Here is a 16,661-nt window from a genome sequence, read left to right as displayed (position 1 = left end):
TGTACGTACACACACACGCACACGTATATAAATGGATGACCCTGCCTGGATTCCCTCAACATCTAATCAATAGCGTCCAGGCAGCTTCAGTCGTGCAGAAGGGTAAAGCAAATGAAAACACGCACTCCGACCAATTACACAGGTATGCAACTAATTACTGCGAGAGGGCGGCCTGACAGGTCCTGCACCGAAACAAACGAGCCCTGCACGGAGCGAGAGCAAACAGGACATTTCTATTACTGTGATGAGTGTAATCTTTTCGTGTAGTACCAGAATGGGGAAAACAAGTGCACGCTTGAGCGTCTGTATCACGCTGCAGCAGGCTCCATCTGTTTCGGAAGTTACCGTCGTTTCTCTCGTCCCACTAGACTCCGGGTTTCAACCGGGTGCGGCCGGAGAAAGGACCCGTGTCCGGCGGGACCAGGCTGACTATCTCAGGCCGACATCTGGACGCCGGGAGCGCCGTGACCGTGCTTTTGGCCCAGGAAGAGTGTCTGTTTGTCAGGTGAGCAGCTTTTCTGTCAGCTCTTAACCGGATCTTCCAGCGCGGTTCACATCTGCGTCTCTCGACATCTGCGGGATACAGTTGGACTTCGGAGGAAGCGAGATGTGTCATTTCCACATGAAATTAAATGAGCGTGCATGGCTGTCCCCAAATACATCCACATGCTCGTGCCAAGAAACATGATGCATTACTAGTTCTGATTGTTAGTGAACTGTGTGGTGATTAAACTGCAGTAACATCTGCTTAGAAGACATACATTGTATAATGTTGTCAGTTCCTGGCCGGGAAGGAAAAAAGACCAGCATGTTTTGTCCATGCTAGTCTTGACTGGTTTATGCTGGTCTAGCCATGTTGACTTGCTGGTAGAGAAACCATAAAGAAAAAGTTTGAGAAAATAAAATACATTAAAAAGTAAAGTGTATAAATATATATATCATTTTTAAACTCAAATTTCATTTCATATTATATTTAATATTAATTAAATATTCATTTAAAATAAATAAAATAATTACTATATATATATATATATATATATATATATATATAAACATTTATGAATATTTGAATATTTAATGACTACAGAATTACAAGTTGAAAAAATATATTTTATATATATATATTATATATTTACTTTTGAGTCAACTTCTTATTCCATTTTTGTCAGAAATAAGCATTGTAATTATTAAATAAACTCATTTGTTCTAGATCATTAAATGTGACGTTATGGTGCCTTTTAAAGCTGGTCTGAAAGCAGTTTTCTGACTGAAAAGACCAGCATGCATTTCTATTCTAGTCTACACTGGTTTATGCTGGTCTAGACATGTTGTTCGCCAACCAAAGTCAGCTGGTGAAGCTGGTTGACCAAAGAAGTCCAGCCCAGCATCCAAAACACATACAGTAGAGGTCTTTTCAACCTGCTAAAAGCCTGTTAAAACAGCTTAACCCTTAAATCGATGCTGGTCAGCCTGGTCAAGTTGGTTAGTCTGGTCTGTTTTGATGGTTTTAGAGGCAATTTCTGTTCCTTCTGACTAGATGGCTGACCAGCTAAACCCCAGATTGGCCACCCTGGCTGACCAAATAAACCAGCTTAAAGTCAGACAAGTTGGTTTAAGCCTACAGTGTCACCATTTTTAAAATTTGTAAAAAATAATGGTCAAAATTATGTAAATTGCTTCAAATATTTCTGATTTTGTATAATTTAACTTTGTTCTGACAGGAGAACAGTGCGTGAGATAGTGTGTGTGACGCCACCGTCAGCATCGGGCTCTGGGGCTTCATCTGTCAAGCTGTTCATTGACAAGGCAGAGGTCACCAGCGAAACACGTTACATTTACACAGAAGATCCTACCATTTCCAGCATAGAGCCCAACTGGAGCATTATCAAGTACGTTAACACAATCTCACACACACTCAATGGCTCTGTTCCAAACCCTAGTGAGATACCTCACTGTCTGCTGTCTACACAGGGCTAATATGTCTTGCTAACTTCAAAAACTAAGCCTAATAGAATCTCATAAATATATGAACTGAAACACTCACAGAACAGAAACTCACTCACAGCAGTGATTTTTAATTTTGATGAAATGTAAATACAAAAACTATAGTCAGCCCATTATCTTGGATGAAAATTCGATGTGATTGTTGCAATGCATTTACTAGAGCCTAAATGAAACGAGTATTGCTTGTATGTTTTGATAGTGGCAGCACAACCCTCACGGTCACAGGAACCAATCTGCTAACCATTCAGGAACCTAAAGTCAGAGCCAAATATGGAGGAGTGGAGACCACAAACGTGAGTTCCCGACCAGCTGTCCTTCTCCTCTCTGCCCCCACCATCATTACGGACAGCCTGTTGTTTATGTGATACTACTTCTGCGACATAATGTCTGGATGTTCCTCTGCAGGTTTGTATGGTGGTGAATGAATCTGTGATGACTTGCTTGGCTCCGGGCATCATCTACACTAAACGTCAAGCTCCAGAGAGTGGAGTTCACCCGGATGAGTTCGGCTTCATCCTGGACCATGTATCCGCCCTCCTCATCCTCAATGGAACTCCTTTCACGTACTATCCTAACCCAACCTTTGATCCTCTTGGGAATGCTGGGATTCTGGAGGTCAAACCAGGATCACCCATAATCTTGAAGGTATGACCTTTGTCATAATCTCATCATCAATAATTTACATTTTTCCCTGTTGCATTTGGGTGAATTTAATGTCCTAATCATTTATTGCTCTGAAATCAGACTTTATTTATTTTTTTGCACAATGCCAAATTCAAAAATGACAAAAAAGATCCATACACGAAAAATAGGCAGATTTTTGGCCTATTTTTTGTGTGCAGATCTTCTTTTGTCATCATTTTTATTCAAATTTATTCATTCATCTGATTTGGACTAGTGTCTGGTGCTACGCTTTTCCGTAAATATTTAAATATTTTTCAAGAAAATAACCAGTATTATGATTTTAATAATTCTAAAAATAATGTCACATACTTGTGTCACGTGTGTGTGTGTGTGTGTGTGTGTAGGTGTGTATGTGTGGACATGTTTTTCTACACCGGTGGGGACTTAAACCTGAATGCACACAGACTCATGGGGACTCGTGTCACCGTGGGGACCTAAATTGAGGTCCCCATGGGTACAAAAGCTTATAAATCATACAGAATTAGTTTTTTGGAAAATGTAAAAATGCAGAATGTCTCCTGTGATGGGTAGGTTTAGGGATAGGGGCAGTGTAAGGGGATAGAATATACAGTTTGTACAGTATAAAAACCATTACGTCTATGGAGAGTCCTCACAAAGATAGTGCACCAGACATGTGTGTGTGTGTGTGTGTGTGTGTGTGTGTGTGTGTGTGTGTGTCTAAAAAAATCAGGCTTTCAAATTTTGATATAATGCAAGTTTTCAGGAGATTCAAATGATCCACATCAAATGAAAAATGAAAACTGCTCACTCTTTTTGATGAATTGAATTTTCTGTGCCATCATCTGTAAACAGGGCAAGAACCTCATCCCTCCTGCTCCCGGTAACGCCCGGCTGAATTACAGCGTGATGATTGGAGAAACGCCCTGTCTGTTAACAGTCTCTGAATCTCAGCTTCTCTGCGATTCACCAGATCTGACTGGAGAACAGCGAGTAATGGTGAGGATCCTGCTGCCATGACATTTTCCCATCATGCATTATGAAAACCTAATCTATAACGAGCCTCTCTTGCTGGCTGAGAGCAAAACATGTTCACCTCTCAATGCGCTGACTGAGAATTTACGGTTATTGTATATCAACCAATAAAGGTGGCAGAAAATGAGTGGATGGCCATAAGATGGTGAAAAAGCTGAATGTTTGGTTTGCATGGTCTTAGGCATTGTGCATCTTATTTAATCAATCTCATTATAAGCCACTGCTGCATGGGCATCTTTTACCTTAATGCTAAAACAGAAAACATAAAGGTCAACTGGAAGTGGCTCGCCGTACATTAAGTACTTATTAGGATTATAGGGCGAGCTGATACAAGCAATTTCCCACGTAATCTGGCTATCTGCTCTCCGGGCAGCTCAAACAATTATTACAAATAGGAGACAGGAATCCTTCATAACCTTCATGAGCCCTGACATATGCTTAGAGAGAGCATTTGAGACAAGTTCAGCCCCTTTATTGATAATAATGGCTTTCATTAGTGGTTACTCAGGAAATCATCACTATTATTATTGCTCAGTTTTGCCGTTTTAACAAACCCCTAACCCTACGTGTTAAACTTTAGCATGTAGCTCATTCTGCACTGTTTGTGCTACAGATTTGAATACTGTCTCATGTGGCTTTTTAATTAGAGGTGTCAATTTATTTGCATCAATAATCTACATATATATATATATATATAAATCATGAATCGAATCGATTTGCTGCTAACCCAAATATCCACACCTCTGAACTACTGTACATAGCAGCTCATAGCAATAGCAATAGCAATATCATGCCCTGACCTTGGGTATGGGATGCATGGGTATCTAGTTTTATTTGATTTTATTAAACCACTTGATTTTTTTTTTGCCAATACCATTTCCTGAAAGCAAACTTTGTCAGAGTGATTACTTTCAGAAATGATCAATAGCATCTCAACTGATCAATTCTAATAAAATCCAGGAGTCTCTTAGATGTGGCATGAACTGGTGAAACCATAAATCTCAATATAAGGTACTCATGCACATTACACCCCCTAATTCGGTCCAACACCCTCCGTTTGATTGATTAGCATGAGATCTGTGGAAACAAAGAGTACGTGCTGTATATCAAAGAGCTGATTATTCAGTTAAGTTCTAGTTTGTGAATCCATAAAGTGGAGAACACCCATAGAAAAGGGAAAAGAGTGTGAGAGAGAGAGAGAGAGACATAGTGGGATTGAGAGTGCCGGGATCACTCAACTAATATTTACATTTATGCATTTGGCAGACGCTTTTATCCAAAGCGACTTACATTGCATTTCAAGGTATACATTTACATTCTTATCAGTTCTTGCTTTCCCTGGGAATCAAACCCATGACCTTGGTGTTGCAAGCAGCAACGCTCTTCTGTTTGAGCTACAGGAAAGCAAATGACTAATGACTTGACACATATCGACAGCACTCCAGGATTCACTTTGTTCCCCTCTATCACCAAGTTTCAATAATTCATGCAGCCACGCAGGGCCCGAGCGATCGCGAAAAGGTGAAACTCGTTAGGACAGATGGCTGGATGCCACGTTTAATTGGTCCTCGAATAGTGCAAGGCTGAGCTTCCGGTACCACGCCTCAGTCGGACCCGAATCTCTAACTAGACCTCTATTACCTGCTGATTTGTGCCTAATTGCCTTCAACACCTGTGCCAAAGTGACTTTTTGAACTAATTTAATGTGGATTAGTGGTCACGGTGTCTAACGGAGGCGGCAAGCGATTGTTCTCTCACCGCAGGGTGAGGAACGCGACGTGAACGTGTCAAACAAGTGCATAATTCTGTGGTAATTCTAATTGCAAGCTGATTTCATTCAAGAAGAAACAGTGTGAGTGCCTTCAGCCAATCAAAAGCCCTCATTATGACCCACCAAAGTCGGCGGGGTGGTTAGATTGAAGGGCCTGTGCTCAACTCGTTACCCCATCAAGGCTCACAATAAGGACTGGCCGATGGCCCGGGGCCAGTGTGAATGATTAGAATTGTCACTGGCCCAATTGGTTTGTGATGGGGCCAATGAAAATTTTGGTAGGGCAAGTTAAAATGTGAACCACTGGGCAAGTAGAACAAATCCTTAGCATTGAGCCCTGCACCATACTTTGACTTCTAATAGTTTCTTTTGTCTGTGCATGTAGATTCTCGTGGGCGGCTTGGAATATTCTCCCGGAACGCTTCACATCTATTCCGACAGCACTCTCACGCTTCCCGCCATCATCGGGATTGGAGCGGGCGGAGGCGTCCTCCTCATCGCCATCATAGCTGTGCTCATCGCCTACAAGCGCAAGACGCGGGACGCCGACCGCACACTCAAACGCCTGCAGTTGCAGATGGACAATCTGGAGTCCCGTGTCGCGCTGGAGTGCAAGGAAGGTAGGATTTTCGGTTACTTCAGCATCTGGGCTGCCTATAGCCCGTGCCAAGTTGTTTCTAACAGGTGTGTAGAGTGTTTTAATTAGCTATTAATGGTTTTAACCTGTAGGATAAATCAAAAGGAGCTGTGATGTATTATTTTATTGTGTGCGAGGTGTCCCGTGGGCCCCTGGCATGCAGTTGTGTTGAGAATGGGAGCGAGTCGGAGGCGCTCTCACACTGCAGTAGCCTGGATTCTTGCAGAGTTTGATGCAGTCTTTGTGGAAGGATTGAACTGGGTCATGACGTCATACTGGCCTCATCCTTTGATTCCGGTTTTATTCACAGCTTTAAAAGGATCTGTAGCTCAGGCAGACATGGTGCGGTGTTATTTATGCATTTGTTAAAAGAATGCCATGAGATACTGGAATATATGCAACTTTTCTTTTTATGCAATTTGGATTTTAAAAAAATCATTATTGTGTCATATGTCAGTAGGCATACTTTCCCAGAGAGGCGATTGAAACTGTTGAAACTCACGTATTAGTAATGCTTTTTTTACCTATAAAAAAACCTTATATAATGGTTTTTTATAGGTAAAAAAAAGCACTACTAATATGTGATACTAATACATGAGTTTCAACAAGGTTTATATATATATATATATATATATATATATATATATATATATATATATATATATATATAGTGTATATATATATATACACTATATATATATATATATAGCCATGTATTATGTATATAACTGTTTTTTTATATACATATGTTTTGTACATAGTTTTATAATATACAATATTTGAAATAAATTATATAATATATTTTTAAATGAACACTTACTTGCATAGTACTCAACTTCTATGGAAGTAAATGTAAATTAAGAACAGACAATTGTATTGTGCACTAAAACTCAATTACAGAAAAATAACTTCAGTTTTCATGCTTTCAATCAGTAATGGATATTTTAATCTCGCAAGCCTGATTCCGTGATGGATGTAAAAACTGCCCAGTTAGACAGGAAAAGAGTCTCTGATCAACATCAACGAAACAACCAGCTGCACTGAAAAGTTACAAAGGAAATTTTTGTTTAGTTGATTTGAACTCTTCAATATATTTAAATAGTTCTTTGTCATGAAGTTCTTAAATGTCAGGAGATTCACACAAAATAGCAATTTCTGCTATTGGTGCCAATGCCACTAATCTCAAAATATGGTCAAACATCCCCTAGTATATCTGTCTGTCAAAGCATACGAGGTGTTCTTCAGTCTGATGGATGCATATCTCTGTTCTTTATTCTTCTCAGCATTCGCTGAGCTGCAGACAGACATCCAAGAGCTGACGAACGACATGGATGGTGTGAAGATCCCTTTCCTGGAGTATCGCACCTACACCATGAGAGTGATGTTCCCTGGCATCGAAGAACACCCGGTTCTAAAGGAGCTGGACGTAAGGGAACTTTTAAAACATCCTGGTTCAATTTCTCTGTCCCTATGTGCCTTCTGTCACTCGCAAGTGCCAATAAGTAGGTTGCCACAACTCATAGACCATTTTCTTTTAATCCTTCTGCCAAAAAAAGAAAGCAAAAAAAACCCTAGATGTGCTTTAAAAAGATCCCCTAAGCTCTGAAGCTACGGTACTGCTGTCTCAGTAGTGAGCTTCAGAGCGAACGCCCCTCTTTCAGCATGCTTTTTAATTAAAACCTCAGGCAGAATGAAATCAGCAGCCCTGCAAGGCCCTGGTGGAATAGCCGTCTAGAGACGTGCCTTACCAAAAATTTTTTTGAAAATAGTCAGCAAAGAACAATTAAATCTCACCGCAGCTGAGCTTTTTTCCAAGTATGCATTCAGGCAACAATTGTTGTTGCACATGTTTCTCTCATCTCCTTCCTGTCTGCCTTTTCCATTTCTGTTTTTGTTCTCCTGCTTTTTCTTTCGTTTAATCAAATGCTCCCTCTCCTCTCAGTCTCCAGCTAATGTGGAGAAGTCTCTGCGCTTGTTCAGTCAACTGCTGCACAACAAGATGTTCCTGCTGACCTTCATCCACACACTGGAGGCTCAAAGGTCCTTCTCCATGCGGGATCGTGGCAATGTGGCCTCCCTCCTCATGGCGGCGCTGCAGGGACGGATGGAGTACGCCACTGTGGTTCTCAAACAGCTTCTGGCCGACCTGATCGAAAAGAACCTGGAGAATCGTAACCACCCCAAACTGCTGCTTAGACGGTAAGAGGTGGTAACTGTCTCATATTGTGGAACATGACCATTCAAATATCCTCCAAAGTTACTTGAGGATTCATCATCACATTTGTGAAAAAATTATATGCACTTATAACAACTCCTTATCATATCATCAAATGACCACTCACATAGCAACGCCTTAGCAACCCTCAGAACACCTTAGCAACTTCATAGCAACACCCCAGCAACCACCTATAACACTTTAGCAACCACATAGCAGCATGATAAAACCACTCAGAACACCCTAATATAGTAAGACCATATTAATCCCCCAGAACATCTTAGCAAACACCTAACAATGTCCTAGAAACCCCCTAGAACACCTTAGTAACTGCATAGCAACACCCTAGCAACCACAGGCCATATTAATCCCCCAGTACATCTTAGCAAACACCTAACAATGTCCTAGAAACTTCCTAGAACACCTTAGTAACTGCATAGCAACACCCTAGAAACCACCTTGAACACTTTAACAACCACTTAGTAGCATGGTAAACCCACTCAGAACACCCTGACATAGTAAGGCCCTATCAATCCCCCAGAAATTTTTGGCAAACACCTAGCAATTCCATCAAAAACACCTTAGCAACTGCATAGCAATGCCCTAGAGAACAACCAGAATAGCTTAGCAACTACATACTAACAGCGCCCTAAGAACTCCCCAGAACATCTTAGCAACCACCTTACAATGCCCTGGCAACCCCACACCACATAGCAATTCCCTAGAAACTCACTATAAAACCACTCAGAACACCCTAACATAGTGAGGCCATATTAACCCGCCAGAACATCTTGGCGAACACCTAACAATGTCCTAGAAACCCCCTAGAATGCCTTAGTAACTGCATAGCAACACCCTAGCAACCACCTTGAACACTTTAACAACCACATAGCAGCATGATAAAACCACTCAGAACACCCTAACATAGTAAGGCCCTATCAATCCCCCAGAAAATCTTAGAAAACACCTAGCAATGCCCTAGCAACCCCTAGAACACCTTAGCAACTGCATAGCAATGCCCTAGAAAACAGCCAGAACACCATAGCAACTACAAAGCAGTGCCCTAACAACCCCTAGAACATCTTAGCAACCACCTGACAATGCCCTAAAAAACCCCAGAACCCTTTAACAATTGCATAGCAATGCCCTAGCAACTACCCATAACATCATAGCAACTGCATACTAATGCCCTAGCAACCATTCATAACACATAATACCACTTAAGCAGCCACATAGCAGCATGCAAAAAACACCCAGAAAAAATTATCAACAGCATAGTAAGGCCCTACCAATGCCGCAGGATACCTTAGCAACTGCATAGCAACAGCCTAGCAGCCACCAAGAACACATTTGCAACCACCTAGCATTGCCCTAACAATGAGCTAGAACACTTTAGGAACCACATAGCAGCCTGGTAGAACTACTCAGAACACCATTACAACCACCTAGCAATCCCTTAGCAACCATTTAGAACACCCTAGCAACCACACAGCATCATCTGCATTTATGGATTGCTTTGTCTTTGCAGGACTGAATCTGTGGCTGAGAAGATGCTCACCAACTGGTTCACGTTCCTCCTGCACCGCTTCCTTAAGGTTTGTGACCCGTTTTCTACCATTAACATTCAATACATTTTATTAATGTGCTATGTGAAGTGCTACATGAAATTGAGCCACAACCTCAAACTTCTCTCTGGCTAACTAGCATCTTGTTTGCCACAAGATTTTGTTGCGCTGATGTTTTTGACAGGCTGACTCATCGCAAAGCCTGCTAATAAATCTCGCTAAAGCCTACGCTCCAGATAGCGACTCAGGAATGCCACGGCTTCCACCCAACCCTGAAATCAGGCCTGTCAAGGTCAAGGTCGTGAGGGCTCTCGCTCAATCCCACATCCTGTCAGGTGTTCCAGAGTTCACCAAGATGGCCGCTGTATTAAGCTAAAGCTGATTGAGATGGCTATTAGCGCTAACATCGGGCCCTTTGTGCATTCAGGGCTGGAATTGCCCTGTGGAATGTAGCGCTGGCCGGCCGCCTAATATCTTTACGTCCCATAAGTGCAGATGTTAAAGTGTTTTGGCCACCATACAGGCCTCTAGAAGTAATTACCATGAATTGCCTCCTCGATACGGCTCTATTGCACTGCCTGGATGTGTACTTGTAATGTATTTCATATATATTGTGAGCCAAAGCATCCACATCTGTTGAATGCTGTATATTTATGTTGTTTACCATATTACCAATCATTTGTTTTGAGGGATCACTGTAACGTTAGCGTCATATAGAACGCATATATGTTCTGCTTAAAGGATTAATTCATCCAGGAATTAAATGTCATTTTTTCATTTATCCACATATCGTTCCAAACCTGTATGACATTTTTATTTATTACAGGGAAGGGAACACAAGGGGATGTTTAGACTGGCCAAGCTAGTTTTGCTGGGTCTCCTAGCCTGACCAGCTGAAAAGTGCCTCTAAAACCACGAGAAATCTCCCAACAGACCAGTTTGACCAGGCTAAGAGACTAGCTATAACTACTGTAGCAAAACATCCTTAGGCTGGTTTAAAACTCAAACGGAGAAATCATATAATAATCTAAGCTAGTTTGATTAGATAATATATGATTTTAATTTTTTTAGCAAAGTTGGGTGACACCAACATTTTAGTTGTTATTTTGTAAGTCATCTGGACTATTTTATTGTATTTTTTGTTTATTTTTATTTTTTATATTTTATTTGATATTATTTTATTTAAATTTATTTCATGAGCTTGACAGTCCATTGTCACTGTATGCTTTCGTTAATATGATTTCTCCTTTAGAGTTTCACAAAAGAAAGTCATGCGGGTTCGGTACGCCATGAGGGTATCAAAACGATGACATCATTTTCATTTTGGGGTTAACCAACTCTCCAAGGGTAATATAAATATTTGTTAACAGACTTTTAGGGCTTCATCTTGTGCTGTCAGTTCATGTCATCTGCATTTACGCTGCATACGCTAAACTGCGTGAATTCACCGTTCAAATGTGTCCGTTAGCGAGTGAATCCTGGCGCGGATCCCGTGACACACATCTGTTGTGTCATAACAGGGTCTAACAGCCAGACTATGAAAAGCAGATGGAGCCAGAACGCAGACAGCCTCTAAAAGCAATAAAAAGATGCGGATTTGATGTATATATTAGGACTAAATGCATTTGACACAGAGTTCGAAGGCTGGTTGTTTAGAATTACTTGCTGTTAGGCTTGCAATGGATGCTGGGTAACCCTCTCCGTCTGCGTTAGAAGAGTGTGATTCAGGATGTCATGCTGTAATTAATAATGTCAAGCTGATCTCGCCTAAGAACTAAATAATAGCCTCCCCTCAGTATAGCTGTTTAGTCATCAAACGTTTTTAAGTGGGTAATTGGAGACTTCTCCACACTTCACAAATGCCATCTGAAAAGAACCGTGATTGGCCACGTCTCTCCTTCTCACGGCCGCGCTTTCTTTCTCTGCACGCTCGCCGTCTTATTTCTCTTTTCTTTTTTTTTTTTGCTTTTGGTCAGAATGTCTTTTTTTGTCTCTCCTTTCATTGCGTTTCCCTCTGTATTTAAAGGTGCAATTAAGCATTTTCGAAGTGCGTGGAAAATTACAGCTCGCTGTGATTTTATTGAATTGATGGTCTGTGGTATTTTGCACAGGATGTTCTTTAGTGTGTTCTTTAAAGGTAAAAGGTTTTAAAGGAGGCATAATGGAAAACAGGATTTTCTTGCTCTTTTGGAAATTAAAGCACTGAAGTACTAAATAGACTAGAATAGGGCTGCACGATATTGGAAAAAAATGACATTGCGATATTTACTTTCTCTGCGATTATGAAGAATGTTCACCAGATGACTTGAATAGCTATATATGGAAAATAATTATTCTTTCTAGAATGAGTGGGGTGATTTTGTCATAGTGATTTCGAGTTTATTTCAATATATCGCGCAGCCGCCCTTAGGCAAGGCACTTTCATTTCTAGAGCACATTTAAAACAGCCACTGATGACCAAAGTGTTGTACAATCTAACACATAAATACATAAACTCACAGGAACACACACAAATTCATAAAATGACATTGAACCAAAAGCCAGAGAGAAAAAATAAGCCTTCAGCGAGGATTTAAAGTTATCAACATTGGAAGACAGCCTTATGTGTTCCGGCAAATCGTTCCAGAGACGCGGAGCAGCAACAGAAAAGGCACGATCACCCTTTAACTTCAAGCGGGAAGTTGTGTGAGAATCCATTAACCAGAATGCATTGTTTAGCCAATCGTAACAGATGTCATTTACTTTACATAAAAAAGTCTTAAAACACAGCTGCAAGAACAGCATGTTCAATTCTGTGGGTCAGTGAGAAAGTGGAAAAGGATCATGAACTGTAAACCTTTGGAGCAAGAAACCTTGACTAACATTATAAGTGGACTTTTGGGAGTAAATAAAATGTAACGAAAGTGTATATTATGACCTCTTTCTCTCTCTCTCTCTCTCTCTCTCTCTCTCTCTCTATGCAGGAGTGTGCTGGCGAGCCTCTGTTTATGCTCTACTGTGCTATAAAACAGCAGATGGAAAAAGGTCCCATAGATGCCATCACAGGAGAGGCCAGATACTCCCTGAGCGAAGACAAGCTCATCCGACAGCAAATCGACTACAAGCAGCTGGTCAGTGTCCCCATGGTGACGCTCTCTAATGTATCCCATAATCCCTCTTCCTGTCTCCCAGCACCCCCACCCTCATTGAAGAGAACAAGTGTTTGATTTCAGCTCGAAATATACATTTGAAAAAGACCTAAATGCTTACAAATGTTTTACCTTTTCAGATGGTCTCAGCTAGAAATGAAATCTATCAATACTAATACTTAAATTAGTATTACTAATACACACTTTACTATGTCTTCTACAAAACTTCTATTTTGGTACAAAGAACATATATATTCACATTATTAGTCAATACATCTGAATGAAATATCATACAAAAATATCAATATTTGTAGACTATATCATCATGACAATGGCTGCTATTTTTATATTTCAAATGTTATGATGGTATTCTGTCCGTATTTGCAAGACTAATGCAAGATCCAGTATTTTATTTTATTTTTTTTATTAAACGGGTTCTGTTCCAGCATTCTCTTGAATATTATATAAACAGTCAATATATCTAAAGAAAGAACAGAGCCTCTGCTTTTATACATCGTTTAAATCATCATTCATTATTTTTTATCAAAACCAATTCTGAACAAAACATAGATGGAGTTGGTGGAGTCCATCCACACCCCTAATGCTTCACAGTCCTACACCTCTTTATGGGTTCAACATCAGCCAGTTTGGATTTATATGCTTTTGAAAGTTTGGTGATCATGTTAACAAACTTGTGCATAAACAATTTTTATACCATGGTCTGGGTGAATACTCGATTCTGATTGGCTGCAGGGTGTCCATTAAAAAGTGATAATGTACACCTAGGAAAGGCGTCCCGTCAATTTGCCTGATGACAGTTCTAAATGATTGCGCTGGCTCAAACTCACTGATCAACTGCTGCGGTCGGGTCGCTGTGGCCACGTTGCTTGGCAACGCCTGTATACGGGAGATATTAAATAGTGCGCTCGACATAATAAATAAAAACCCTCACGATTTTTACTCTAAAACACATTAAAGTATTATTAATTGATTAAATATTTCTTTCTTTCGTAAGTGACCATGGTATAAGCGGGTTAATGCCCTTCGAGGTGTCCATTATCAGGTATTAATGGACTCCGCTGCGCGTCGGGCGGTTCACGCCTCGCCGTCGTCCATCAATACCTGATAATGGACACCTCGTCGGGCATTAACCCTTACGTATCCACTCGTGGACTGGACTGTGTTCGAAATCGCCCCCTATATAGCCTCATTCACTATTCCCTACATTTGTCCACTATTATATTCCAAAACGAGTGTGTGAATTCGGCCACTTTTGCATAGTTTGTGCTTGCTGTTTAATTATCATTTGCAACTCAGCAAACTGGCAGCTCCAGTAGTAATTAAAAGATTTATCTTGAACTCTGTCATTGAAACTAGCATGAATAACCCTTAATTAAACAATTTAACAATCAATTAAAAATGAATTTATACCTGTATTATATTACACATTGGACCAGCGGTGTGGAAAAACAGATGGATGTATGATTCAGCTGTGGGCTTCATCTTCTAGTCAGACGCTGGAATTCATTCGGTGCACAACTCTCACAGTGCATTATGGGTATTCTCTAGCTAGCTGTTAAGTGTACATCATTAGTGCAGTGCATTATGGGATTGAATGAGTGCACTCGATAATGCCCACTATGGCTTCTGACACCACTACAAATGGCTGTTCCCTCATATAGTGCCCTATTTAAGGGTATAGGGGCGATTTCAAACACAGACATGGTTTACGCAGGTTTTCTTTTCGCTTGTTTTTGGATCCGGAGATCCCATCGGCCCTTTAGTCCCTTCTGAGATAAAACCGACTTAAAAGCTCAAATGCCAATCAGACTGATGATATCAGGCCAGGCAGGGTAAGTTATAAAATGACTTTGAGAGCAGGGTTTGTCAGAGGTGCTATAACAGGGACAGAGGTTGAGAAAAAACAAAGAATGATCTGATATGCGTCTCGCCTCCCTTCATCTGACCTGATCAGAGCCTTTAATGACTGAAACAAATCTGAGAATTTATCATGGCATTCATAAAACAAACCCAAAACTCAACAGACAGCCAGGAAATACAGCGGCTGATTTAAACTCTCTATCTCACACACACAAGCACGACTACACAAAAAGAGCATATTTACTGTCTGTCTGTGCCGACGGAGATCTGTGCATTGATTTTAAATGGAACAATACGAGTCGACCAATGAATGAGCTTTAATCTATGGCTCCTCAGTGGTAGTTACAGCTATAGGACAGCTCATCAATTCCACAGTATTCAGGATAGATCAGCTTAAGGGAATCGATATGTAGCTCAGTTATTCAGCTGTCTTAGCTGTCAACCCTAAAGAGAGGCCCCTAAGGGCCGTCAGAAAAGGTCAGGCTCACCTGTGACACAGCGTGTGTGTTGAGATGTTCATTAGGAGTGTAAATATTTGCTCTTGTTTCAACACATTTTGAATTATAAATCAGATTGTTCCAGTTCTGAATGCTGATTGGTCAGTTCAGCTTTGCGTATTGGCTAATCATTCTTACATTTAGATTATCTTTGCCATCATCTCTAGCACACATTAGTGATGACTAAATTCACTTGTAGCTTTTAAAACCATTTTATTTGTTACAGTTATAATGTTACAGTTATTAATTCTATACATTTTTTTATTATTTATATTTATTTTTTAGACTAAATCATATAGATTATTATCATATATAATTATTATTATTAGTAGTATTGTGTGAATAATAAACTTTATTTATTTATTTGGGTATCAGCCAGAATTTTCATACTGATGCCTTCATAGTAATGATAATTGGCAGATCAGTCAATCAATTTTTATATCCCATAAAGGTCATTTAAATGTCACTGGTAGTTGATGTATCAAAAGTTGTTTTAAAAAAATGATTTATGCATAAGATTACATTTCTATAGAATATTTCATTGGCATTTGAGGTCTGTTTTTTTCTCAGATGGGACTAAAGGGCCAATGGGACACTGATTAAAACTAGGATCTAAATCATTACCCGGTTACATTTAAATAAAAAAAAGATACTGGATCTCGCATTGATCTTGCAAATGCGGACAGAATACCATAAAATAGCCAGAATATAGCCTATAAACGCTGGGATATTGCAGTATGAGATTTCATAAGATTTTGTATGTTATGTTATGCCAAAATTGGTGTGAGTGTTAGTAATACTAAGGTAAGTATTAATATTAGATATTACTTCTAGCTAAAAACATCTGAAGAGGTAAAACACTGTGTTTTGATACAGTATTACTCTTCCTTTAACCATTAACGGCTCAGCTAGGTGATGAAATGTGAATGTGTGAACGTGCTAAAGGACACTAAAGTCACCTTTACACACTCTCTCATCTTCACACACACAGCCAGAGACGAGATGTGATCTTTATGTTAAGCTTTCGTAAAACCCTCATTTCCTCCAAGCTCTTATTTTCAACCCAATCCGGTTCCTAAACCAGCGTCGGGTGTCCTAAATATAGCTGGGCTCCGTCTCTGGGAGAATTCCGTAATTTACTGTGTAATTGGGTTTTAATCACAAACCTCTCGCGTGTGAGCCGCGGCTGGAGGGAGGAATTGCCGTGAGCTAATGATCAGCGAGTAGCCGTGATTACGGATGCTCAGTCGCGCACCAGTGCCAGCTGCATTGTTTTAATCACACGA

The 16,661-nt window shown here is 40.2% G+C and overlaps 1 protein-coding gene across 1 annotated transcript in view; it reads left to right on the top strand.

Annotated features, from left to right (window-relative positions):
- plxna3 (plexin A3) overlaps positions 1–16,661 on the top strand; it is a 171,217-nt gene that overhangs the window by 144,065 nt on the left and 10,491 nt on the right. The window contains exons 15-24 of the mRNA XM_081349760.1: positions 369–505; positions 1,722–1,889; positions 2,204–2,297; positions 2,410–2,649; positions 3,502–3,645; positions 5,838–6,072; positions 7,373–7,515; positions 8,032–8,288; positions 9,833–9,899; positions 12,833–12,979. Coding sequence (XP_081205886.1) covers positions 369–505; positions 1,722–1,889; positions 2,204–2,297; positions 2,410–2,649; positions 3,502–3,645; positions 5,838–6,072; positions 7,373–7,515; positions 8,032–8,288; positions 9,833–9,899; positions 12,833–12,979 — 1,632 coding nt within the window. The remainder of the gene's footprint in view (positions 1–368; positions 506–1,721; positions 1,890–2,203; positions 2,298–2,409; positions 2,650–3,501; positions 3,646–5,837; positions 6,073–7,372; positions 7,516–8,031; positions 8,289–9,832; positions 9,900–12,832; positions 12,980–16,661) is intronic.

Source organism: Scardinius erythrophthalmus (assembly GCF_964197995.2).
Source record: "Scardinius erythrophthalmus genome assembly, chromosome: 20".
NCBI lineage: Eukaryota > Metazoa > Chordata > Actinopteri > Cypriniformes > Leuciscidae > Scardinius > Scardinius erythrophthalmus.
This window is presented reverse-complemented; position numbering and strand designations above follow the sequence as displayed.